This window comes from Mustelus asterias, chromosome 26, assembly GCF_964213995.1.
Source record: "Mustelus asterias chromosome 26, sMusAst1.hap1.1, whole genome shotgun sequence".
In the NCBI taxonomy this organism is placed as follows: Eukaryota; Metazoa; Chordata; class Chondrichthyes; order Carcharhiniformes; family Triakidae; genus Mustelus; species Mustelus asterias.
Window position 1 is genome coordinate 1770838 of NC_135826.1, and position 12152 is coordinate 1782989.

Here is a 12152-nt window from a genome sequence, read left to right on the forward strand (position 1 = left end):
TTCCCAAAGGACATGCCCCACCCTCTCTGTAATCCCCTCCAATCCTAGAGCCTTTAAATATGTTTTTGTTTATGATACCTGGCCTCTTGTGCACTTCCAATTATAATTGTGCCACCATTAGTGGCTGTGGCTTCAGCTGCCTAGTCCGTAAGCCTTGGAATCCCCTCACTGAACTCTACTTTCCTCCTTGAAGACAATCCCTTTGACCACGTTTTTGGGCCTCCGACCTGATATGCCCTTATGTGACTCAATGTCAGAGTTATTGTATAATGTTCCTGTGAAGTACCTTGGGACGTTTCATGAAGCTATAGGTGCTTTATAACTATATGATGTATAACTATATATGATATAACTATATGATGTATTGTTTATGGGTTGTATTGGTTACATGATAGATTGGTTCTAGGCTGTGTTGGTTATGTGATGTATTTATTACCGGGTGATCTCTGATCCTTGAACTTTACTAAATGTTGCAATTCCACTCAGTGTCCCATTGGCTATTTGACGAGGATGTTATGCGCATGCGCAGTGTTCAAGGCCCCGACAGACCATGCAACCTCGCGCATGCGCCTCCCCGCACGCACAGTGCCTGACGCCGGTTTCCCCCTCCGAGCAGGCGGCGCCATTTTGTTCACTTCGTCCCTGGCGGTCGGATCGCGGTGATGGCGGCGGAGAGCGAGTCTGTGGCGCAGGCGGCGGCGGAAGAGTTGCGCAGCATCGCCGAGTTGCGGGTGGTGGATCTGAAAGCGCAGCTAAAAAAGAGAAACCTCGACACGAACGGCAACAAGAGCGTCCTGGTGGAGCGACTCCGCAAGGTGAGGGAGGCTTGGGCAGCAATTGCAAAGCGCCAGGCCTAAGGCCTGGACAGCACCGCGGGGCCCCCTCCCTGCCCCAGGCTCGGAGTCAGGCCTCTGCTCGGTGAGGAAGGCCACACATCCTCGCCAATCAGTTTGGTTGTGCCGCTGCCGCTCACTCCTCTCCGCTCTTGTATTTATCTCGTATTCCCGATGGAAATACCTTTCCTCATTGAATTCCCGTTCTTCCTCCAAACAAAACGCTCTTAGCAGCTCTTCAAAAATGTTAACGAGTGGCCTTCATTCTCGTTCACATCTTTCCTCTGAAATTCGTCTGAAAATTCCCGCTCCATGCTATTTGAAATCCGCATTGACTTTGTTTCCTCTTCAGCTTTAAAGCTAATTTACTCAATTTTGTGCAAAAGCTTCTCTTTTGTCCCGAAAATACCACGTGTTTTCTGGGGCCAGTTTGAACCCTGTTACTGCAGATCACTAATCTGGTTAGCGAAGTACAATCTCCTTGAGAATAGTTAACATACACCAGAAGGACTTTAATTAAATGCCTTTTGCGATTCTAAACCTGATGTGAATTGCAAAACAGAGGAGCTGGTAACAGTTTCTCCTATTCATGTAGAATTCAAAATTGGTAGTTGCAAAGTACCAGGAATATCTGCGTTGAAGATTAAAACATGAAATAGATTAGTAGTTTATTGTATTGGCAATTCTACGTTTCACGATTTTGAAGATTACAACTTAACAGTTTTAGTAAATTGAGAAGGATATTTCTGGCTAAATATGAAGGGATTTTGTAAGGTGTACAAACTCAAATTAATATAAGACTAGAATATGAACCAATTGTGGTTGCAGTGACTGATTAGTCTAAAATATCTCCATTGCAGTAATTAATGCTGTAGTTGCCAGTAGTGGTGTTATTTTTCAACCACACCTTGAAGTTTCAGTCATTTTCCTTGCATTAGAAATAGTTTTTCTTAAAGGTGCTGATCAGGAGAATATCTGAAAGTAATTCTCCATGATGGGAGTAGTGGTGGATTCAGGAGGTTACATCTGAGCTCATGTAAATCTTGCAGGTTTTCCAACCTAAATGTTTGATGTAAAAATTAACAACTTGCAGTTTATAGCAGTTTACACAAAATAAATAATCTGAAGGTGATTTCCGAAAGGTTTGGTGAATTTTAGTAAGTTGGAGGCGGCAAATACATGGTTAAAGAGGGTTAATACAGATAATATTTCAGGAGCCCTTTGAACTATTAATTGGAATGAAGCAAGAAAATTTAATCATGTATGATTATGGTAGCCAAGGTTCTGCCATAATGGAAATGGAGGATGTGTGTTAAATCATATGGAGATTTCAAGAGTACTTGTTGGTATCAAATTCCTCCATATAGGTAATATCCTTGTGATTTCTCCAATTACAATTTAAGCAAACTGCTCAACTGCTTTATTTCTTTTAACTCATCAGGATTTTTACCCTTTTAAGTATTTAACACATTTTTCCATAAATAATTTTATAAATACAAGTTTTTTACCCTTTTCACGTAATAATAATTGTGGTCTCTGACTCTAGGCAGTAGAAGAGGAAGGAGGGAATCCTGATGAAATTCCAATTGCGGCAGACACTCCAGGACGGAAAATATCAAAGCGGACAGGAAAAGGTAGTTTATGTAGAAATGTTTAGAGCACATATCCAATAAATGGAAAACCCATGTGATCAGCACTCCCTTTTGAATCTCCTTGAACTAATATTAAGCATCTTGTGCATGTTTCTGTATTTTTGGTTACACTCTTAAGCTAGTACTCTGGCTCACCATGAGTGATCTTAAACAGGACCTGTTTTTGTGTATCCTTTTGTGCAATTCAAATTTTTAAGCTTGTTTATATTGTTTGGATGTAGGTCGGAGAGCAGAGGATGATGGAACTGATGATGGTCTGGAGGAGGATTCTGGCGATGGACAGGTTGGTGATTAGGCACTATGATTCCAGAGTAATACATATGAAGCTCAGCAAAAAAATGATTTAATGTTCCACATTTACGCTCCTTTATTCCAAATAACATTGAATGATTTTTAATTTTACCTGGTCTTGTAATTTTTGGTTCTTTCAACGTAACCCAGCAAGAGCCCAGTTAGTGAGTTAACCAAAAATGCATGTTGGGTATCTGAACTACATTTTAAACATAATACACATTTCATTTTTATATAAAAGTGATGTGTTTAGTTGATGGCTTTGAGTTTATGTGCACTTATGAAGGAATAAACCCACAATTTTAAAAAAAACTACTCATCCAGTTGATCAACAAAATACACGTTGATGTAGTGGAACTTTGGTTTGAGTGCAAGCGGCAATTAATCTTGTTTCCGTTTTATAACGCATTGGCTCATAGAGCTGTTTTTAGTGTATAAAGAATAGATTTCAAAGAGGATTTGGCTTTGAGGTGGTCTTAATCTGATATCTTCAAAATTCTTTGGATTTATTTTGGTAAAGGCTCAGCAAAAAGTATTTTTTTACAAGTTTGAATACAGATATTCATCAAGGCCAGTGAGGTATGCCTAAATTCTCAGCTGTATGCACTTACCTATGTCAATTCCCCTGCGTCCTGATTTTGTTCTCTAATTATGACACCTGATGTCTCAAGTCAACACCTGTTTTTACGGCACTTCTAATGGATCAGTTTCTTTTGCTTTGACATTCTGTACTGGGTGGCACTACATTTCTCCATTACATCTTTTCTCTCTCTGTTTCCTTTGCCTTGACACGCTGTCATTTTGTCTGCTAAATGTATAAACATTGAAAGAAGATTTCTGAAATCTTCATTTTGATCTCAAGCTTTGCATCAAGTGTCCTTAGGGATTTCCTTTTCTTCGTGCATCCTAGAAATAAATATCCGATATGGCATCTAGAGCCTGTTTAGAAGATTGTTGTAGAATGTGTAGAAAACCACTTGGAGATTTTAATATAAAAACAGAAAATTTCTGCAGTCACTCAGTTCAGGCAACAGTTAATGTTTCAGGAGGACCACCTTTGGAGTATATTTTTCTCATTGTCTAGCTTTGTGTGCATTTAGAATGCTTGTGTTCTATTCTCTTTCGAACTTCTGTCAAATAAATATCAGAATGGGCAGGTAAATTGGCAGGATATGACCAGTGGTGTCACAATATGTCAAAAGTTTCAACTATTCACTATTTGCTAAGGTCTTCGATAATGGGATAGAAGACCTCATCATCCAGTTTGTTGATGGCACAAACACAGGCAGCATTGTAAACCGTGTAGAAAGCGTGAAAATGATTCTGAAAGATGAATTGAATGGGTAAAATTGCATTTCAATTTGAGGGCATCCTCACTCTATCTGGTTTTCCGAGACTCCCAGTTTTGTTCTTTTTAGGTCTATGAGGGCCATGTATGTCAATTATTAAAATGTCATTGATAGATATAGTAAATAATGTAAAGCATATGGGAATCATGACATTTTTATTTTGAGGGTGAAAGGCAGCAAGTAAATGGAAACAACCACTCTTTACCATTCCCCCCCCCCCCCCCCCCGAAACAACCACTCTTTACCATCCCCCCCCCCCCCCCCCCCCCCCAAAAAAACAAGCCACTTGCCACTGACACGGAATATATCACTGTTCCTGCACCGTTGCTGTGTCAAATGCTCAAGGGCATTGAGAGATGGACAATAAATAATGATGTGGAGATGCCGGCGTTGGACTGGGGTAAGCACAGTAAGAGGTCTCTCAACAGGTTAAAGTCCAACAGGTTTATTTGGTAGCAAATACCATAAGCTTTCGGAGCACTGCCCCTTCGTCAGATGGAGCTCTTATTAAATGGCAGAGCAGATTCATGGAGCTGTATAGCCTACACCTGCTTCCATTTCTTTGCTACTTGTATAATTAAAATCTGAATAAATGGGTCCTCAAACTTTCAGTAGTTAATTTTCAGTGCTAGAGAGATTGTACAAAAGTATTAACACATTTAACAGTATTAACACATGGTTAAGTCATTTATGAATTTCAATACCGGTGCGATGCCAGGTACAGACGCCATATGTTCCAACAATTTTGATCAAATGAAGCAGCATGTTCTTTCAATTGTTTGTAATAGGCACAGTACAGACTCGACCAGTTTACATTCACAAAACCCAAGACATACCGTCTATTGTTAGATGTGTGATTTCGCAATTAGGCAGCACTCCTGAGTAGTTAAAAGCTACGCCAACAATCAATTTGACAAACAAAAGGAATTTGTTCAAGCCTGATGTCTTCTAATTATGATGTGGAGATGCCAGCGTTGGACTGGGGTAAACACAGTAAGAAGTTTAACAACACCAGGTTAAAGTCCAACAGGTTTATTTGGTAGCAAAAGCCACACAAGCTTTCGAGGCTCTAAGCCCCTTCTTCAGGTGAGTGGGAATTCTGTTCACAAACAGAATTTATAAAGACACAGACTCAATTTACATGAATAATGGTTGGAATGCGAATACTTACAACTAATCCAGTCTTTAAGAAACAAAACAATGGGACCTCCACTCCCATTGTTTTGTTTCTTAAAGACTGGATTAGTTGTAAGTATTCGCATTCCAACCATTATTCATGTAAATTGAGTCTGTGTCTTTATAAATTCTGTTTGTGAACAGAATTCCCACTCACCTGAAGAAGGGGCTTAGAGCCTCGAAAGCTTGTGTGGCTTTTGCTACCAAATAAACCTGTTGGACTTTAACCTGGTGTTGTTAAACTTCTTACTGTCTTCTAATTACCCAGGAACTTGAGGAGCCCTTTGTTCTTCGTTGTTTTATCAGTGCTAATACCTCACCACTCAAAGTCGACTTGTTAACCAATCATCACCCCTTTCTCCAGTAGTATAAATTGTTGTGGTTGTCTAAAATTTGTCCTGATGAGTTCAAGAAAGATATTTTAAATATGTCTCTCTTCAGCAATATTGATAGTAATTAACATTTCTGACTGGACAAAACTTGATGTGGAGATGCCAGCGTTGGACTGGGGTAAGCACAGTAAGAAGTCTCACAACACCAGGTTAAAGTCCAACAGGTTTATTTGGTAGCAAATACCTTAAAAACTTAACATTCATTCATGTGTTTATTGCACAATGCAGCAACTTCACCATATTCTATGTATTTCCACAATGGGGCAAACAGTGCAATGTAATTTTCGTGAAGCAAATGCATAGCTTGATTAAGACCTCCTGGATGTTTGCGTTTCACCATGTATCTGCCTCTCTTATGTTACTGAACCATTTGCTCCATCAGATTCTTGGTTATTTTGACAATAAAATCTGGACCATTGTTCCCCAACATACCTCAAGATGTTTCAACGACATCGCCAAATTGTGATTCAGGAGTTTCTTTGCTTTTGTCAAAAGACAAGTAAACTAAAGGCTGAATTCCCAAGGCTTAAAATCTATGCTGTGTTGAGGCGCAGCATGCATAGGACACTTGACCGTTGGATACGGAGGAAGAAAATTTTTAATCAAGGATTTTTTTCAAAAGTTGAAAAATTATCTCTGTTTTTCCAAATTATTTAAATTGAGCAAGAAGACCACATTTTCTCTCTCCCAAGATGCTGGCCTACTCCTGTTCCTAGGTTGCAGGATCTGCTCCAGTGTTATACAATTAAAGAAAATGATGACACCAAGGAGGCCGTTCAGACTATTGCTACAGGGACAGTGAAAAGCTACGATCAGTCACGCCTCCACTCCCTCTTTCCTCATTAAAATTTTAAGGTCCTAACAATATCCACTTAAATCTCTACACTCCTCCAGTGCAGTCAAATTTTCCTGTAATGCGATGGCCAGATCTGTATGCAGAATTCAATATATGCTCTAACCCCCAGTGTTTACAGTGCTAGCATATTATCTCTGCTCTTATATTTCATACATTTGCTAATTTTTAAAACTTATTTGTTCATAGAATGTGGGCTCCACTGGTTAGGCCGGCATTTATTGCCCATCCATAACGGCCCTTGAGGAAGTGGTGAGCTGCCGCTTTGAGATGCTGCAGTCCATGTGTAGATAGCCCCATAGTACTGAAGGAAAACGTGTCATATCTTAACCCTTATGGACCTATTCTACTATGTGTCCCTTGCCTTGTACTACCTCCCAAAATGCATCACATCATACATCTCTGGATTGGATTCCACTTTTCTGCTCACTTGATCTATATTTTTGTGCTGCCTTCCTCACTGTCAACTATATGACTAATTTTTATATCTGCAAACTTTTTATAAAAGTTCCTACATTTGGTTTGGGAAATCCAAATATCCAATAACTGAAAGAGCTATGCCATAGAAGTTAACATTTTCAATCAAAAAACAAATTTGAATACAACTTGATGCTATAGTTTATAATGGTGTATGCTCTGAACCCAGTTTTGCCCCAATCGTTCCCTTACCATATCTTAAGTTCATTTTCTTTTCCTTGGACCAACCCAAAGGTATGACACAGCCCTCTGGAATTCACCTGACTTTTTATCTAACCTCAATTTTTTTCAGACCTCACACAGATCTTTATCCTGATGTTTTACCTACATGGCCTGCTCCAAGCTGACTTCTTACGGCTAACTGCCTTTCACTGTGGAGGCTACAGTGGATTTCCTCCTTTAGCTCCAAGCTAGGCAAATCTTTCGGCCCCTCTTTCACCTCTTGAACTGTCTCCAAGCTGAGCATGAGCTTTTATCCGCACAATGATCAGTAAAGTTATTATTTTCTTTGCCTATGATGCAGGCCTCATTAACATTTTCTCTTGGTCCATCGACTCAGTGAGCTGCAACTGTCTCTGCTTATTCCCTAACTGAACTGCTGACTGCCTTTTTATAAGAAACACTCAGATAAATTAAACATAATTATGCATTTCAGGTCATAAAGAGGTACATGGTTATTACGAGATCTACAGAATGGTAACTTGGCACTGTATCATATAACTGTTTTAAATGTTTCCCGGCTTGTGATAGTCTCACCCTAATGTGCATATTTCATTATAGGAGGACATTGAAGCCAGTGTTGACCAATTACAGGACATTTCAGCATTGGATGTTAATTTTGGGCCTGAAACTGACATTGAAGGCGCAATGGCAGGATGTGCTGATGAAAATGAGATTGAACAAATCACCGCATCCTTAACTGAGAATATCGAACACGTAGGACTACCTGTCGATATCACTATGCAGCTGCCTTTGGAAATGGGTGCAGAAGAACCTCTGGAGTCACCTCTAATTTTAAGCACAGATCTTCCAGCTGAAGTATGAAGAATTTAAATTAGCTCTTTTCATCGATGTGTGTTTGCATTCAATTGTTGATGGGTAGGATCTGTAATAAAGGGATCAAAGCTGAACTTGGAATTTTACTTATTCTAGAAGGGACTGAATGCTGCTGTGGGTTAAAATAGCTTCTTGTCCTGGGTTCTGATATCACCCAGACTCTTGGGATAAAAGTTTCCCCTTTGGCCACAGTAGCAATAACTAAATTGATAACTTCAGAATTGAAAGTATTTTAAAGGGAAAAAAAAGTTTTGATTTTATAAATTAGGGTGAAAACAGCTCAAATTTGTGCAAATAGGTGAGGCCACCACTATTCAATTTCAATTACAAATACGATATTAAAACCGTAGTGTATTGCATCGATTAACAAGAATGGTGGGAAGATTCGAGTTGAGAAATTTTAATGACAAATTATTTCCACTGTTGTACTGACGACTGAGAACATTTTAGATTTTTTAAATGATGAGCAGTCTTAAAGTGAATAGGGAAGCCACTATTTCCTCCGATTGGAGAGGTGTCAGTAATAAGGGATCCTCAGTTTAATGGGCTTGTGGGGGGGACACACAGTATTGAAACGACATCGGTACGGTGTTGTCTGAGATTGGGATAGAGCAGAGAAGAAAGAACTGCACTCCTAACTCATGTCTGACCTGGATAGTGCTTAAAATGCTGCTATTGGGTGTCCAATGTGTCCTTTGACCCAGCAATGTTAATCTTTAATTTGCAAACGTTCAGTTCTGCTGATGCTGGGTGAAATGCTGTACGAAGGAACAGGGAGCTCTTGGGCACAATTTTTATAACAATCTGACTGCCTGTCAAAAAGTCACCTTGATTTTCAACCTCTTGTAACTTATATAATATTAGTATGACAATTACATTTTGGAAACTACTGAATGGACTGAATTGCATCTATTTCTGGAGCTGCAGGGTCACTTTGCTGTTGGATTTGAAACAAAATATGCTTACATGTAGCATTTTTATTGCACACATTCAATGGGCATGTTTGCATGTCAATTCAATTTGAACTCTTCCTGAAGAATTTAATACTTGATATAATATTTCAGATTGTGGATGAACCAAAGGAGATGATCAACACACAGATGCCTTGCGTTGCAGAGGAGGAGTCTATGTCAATTAAAGAAGTAGGGTGCCACTTTTTGATTGTTAATTTTCAAAGGCTACTAAAAAGGGCTCCTTGAAACAAATGTCATTTTGAATTCAATAAGCTGTGATTTAATTGAATGGTGGAGTAGGTTCAAGGGGCCGAATGGCCTACTCCAGCTCCTATTTCATATGTTTGTATAAAACAGCAGCTGCTATTTCATAAGCTGCATTGGTCCATTTAGGAAATGGTAATACTGTTGACAGCTTACATTAGTGAGAAGCTAATGTTACAAACTTAATTATGTTCAATTAGTTTGATATTGTTTTGTTGCCAGTAACAAGGTCATTTTCTTTGCTGCTCCTGGAGATGCATCTTGCAGTTAAAATGGAAGAGATGTAGAGTGTAGAAAAGGCCCTTCAGCCCATTGAATCTTCACTGACAACTGACTAAAGTCATGCTCATCCCATTTTCCAGCACTTGTCCCATATCCTTTAAATATTATGATGTTTCAATGCTCATCCAAATACTTTTTAAAGGTTAAGGTTTCCAGCCTTCACTACCATCCCAGGCAGTGCATTCCAGATTTCTTACCCATGAGTGAAAGAACTCTTAAATCCCTTCTGAATTTCCTGCCCCTCACCCTAAAACTATGCCCCCTAGTGAGTGACCCCTCAACCAAGGGGAACAATTGCTTCCTATTCACCCTGTCCATACCCCTCACAATCTTAATACACCTCAATCATGTCCCTCCTCAGCCTTCTCTGTTCTAGAGGAAACAAGCCCAGGCAACATCCTGGGAATCTCTTCTGTACCCCCTCTTCTGCAATCACATCCAAGGTGTCCGGGTCAGTAGGACTCTAAAATCGGCCCCACGGGTGGAGGAGGTGGTTAAGAAGGCTTATGGTGTGCTGGCCTTTATCAATCAAGGGATTGAGTTTAGGAGTCCGGGGATAATGATGCAGCTATATAGGACCCTCGTTAGATCCCACTTGGAGTACTGTGCTCAGTTCTGGTGAGGAAGGATGTGGAAAAGATTGAAAGGGTGCAGAGGAGATTTACAAGAATGTTGCCTGGATTGAGTGGCATGCCTTATGAGGATAGGCTGAGGGAGCTCGGTCTTTTCTCCTTGGAGAGATGTAGGATGAGAGGAGACCTAATAGAGGTATATAAGATGTTGAGAGGCATAGATCGGGTGGACTCTCAGAGGCTTTTTCCCAGGGTTTTCCCAATGGCTGCTGCGAGAGGACACAGGTTTAAGGTGCTGGGGGGTAGGTACCGGGGAAATGTTCGGGGGAAGTCTTTCACACACAGGGTGGTGGGCGAGTGGAATCAGCTGCCGTCAGTGGTGGTGGAGGCAAACTCAATAGCGTCTTTTAAGAGACTCCTAGATGAGTACATGGGACTTAATAGGATGGAGGGTTAAAGGTAGGGATTTGTTCGGCACAACTTGTGGGGCCGAAGGGCCTGTTTTGTGCTGTAGTTTTTCCATGTTTCTATTTAACTAGAACAGCACACAGTACTCCAGCTGTGGCCTAACCAGTATTCTTTACAGCTCCGACATTACCTCCTTGCTCTTATACTCTATGCCCCAATGATAAATGCAAGTGTCCCATTTGTGCTATTCGCCTGCTGTTTTGGAGTTTCATTTCACTGTATGAAACTCCATTCACTAAAAACAAATCTATTTATTAATTGCAAGTTCAGTAGGATTTTATTTATAGTTTTGTTTGTAGATGAGGCAGTATTATGAGGTAAACAGCAAGAGTCAGTAACAAGTGTAGCCAATGTTGGCTGCAAGTGCAGGAAAGTGAAACGTTTATCAAAGGGAAAATTTGAATGAGCAGCAATGTGCAAAACATTGACTGTGAAGTTAGCATTTATTGCTACCTACTACTCTTTAAAACTTCCATCATTCCTTCTCATGACATATCCATCCCAATCCCCCATTCTGCAAATCCTAGGTTGTCCCTCATTTCCCTCCCATTCTCTCATCTGCCGGCCCTTTCCCTAGTTGTCTGCCCCTCATGTGCCAGGCCTTTCCTCTGCCCCTTGCGTGCCACTGCAGTGTCATTGCAGTACTACTTCCTCAGTGCCATGTTTCACTTGTGCATAGTTTTCTGTGCCCATTATCTTCTGATGTGATTTGTAATGCTTCAACACTGGTGATGTGCCAAATTAAGAAAAACAGCAATTTGAAACATTGTGCTGTAAGTACAATTCATGTGACCAGTGATATTCCAGGGAGTAGTTCAGTCCATTTGTGTTGATGGCTTACCCTTGCATATCACTATTTTACAAAGAGGAGAATTCAAAAGTTCGTCGGTCTGTAGTGGGTGCACGGCCATTGAATATTTTCAAGGCTGAGTTGGATGCATTCTTGATTGATAAGGGAGTCAAAGCATATAGGAATAGACAGGAAAGTTGAGTTGAGACCACAATCAGATCAGCCATGATTCCAACAAATGGCGAAGGAGTCTTGGGGCCTGAATGGTCTAAATATGCAGAAATTTGGGGTGATGAGGGGTGAAGGCTTTAAAGGCCAATGTTTAGGGGACCAAAGAGAGTCAAAAGGCATTGGGATGAAGTATGTTGGGGATGTGGTGCTTTATGTCGGCTGATGAGAAGTCAATGTTTTGAGAAAGATGTGGCAGTGGCTAAGCATTTAGAGTTGGGTAAAATGAAGGTGAGTTTCAGACTGCTCAGAGCTTGTGGAGGGTAGGAGATCAGCTACAACAGTATTGAAAAAGAGCTAGAGGTGACGAGCATGGTTTCAATGACAGGTTAAAGTAGGATTGGTGGAGGTCAATATTGCAGAGTTAGAAATGAACAGTTTTGATGATGGATGGGAAATATAGGGTTTGAATCCCATAGCCTATTTTAGCCAGAGTGATTGAAGAACTTGCATGGAAACAGTTGAGGTTGCGGGGGGGCGGACTTGAAAACTGCCATCAGTCTAGGTTGCTGGAGG

General features: G+C 40.4%; 1 protein-coding gene across 2 annotated transcripts in view; it reads left to right on the plus strand.

Moving 5' to 3' along the window:
- The first annotated feature begins 576 nt into the window (after window positions 1-576).
- Window positions 577-12152, plus strand: part of safb (scaffold attachment factor B) — a 53272-nt gene continuing 41696 nt past the window's right edge. For both annotated transcript variants that reach the window (XM_078198063.1, XM_078198062.1), the window contains exons 1-5: window positions 577-815; window positions 2380-2467; window positions 2707-2768; window positions 7804-8061; window positions 9144-9221. In XM_078198063.1, coding sequence (XP_078054189.1) covers window positions 663-815; window positions 2380-2467; window positions 2707-2768; window positions 7804-8061; window positions 9144-9221 — 639 coding nt within the window. In that variant the 5' untranslated portion in view covers window positions 577-662. The remainder of the gene's footprint in view (window positions 816-2379; window positions 2468-2706; window positions 2769-7803; window positions 8062-9143; window positions 9222-12152) is intronic.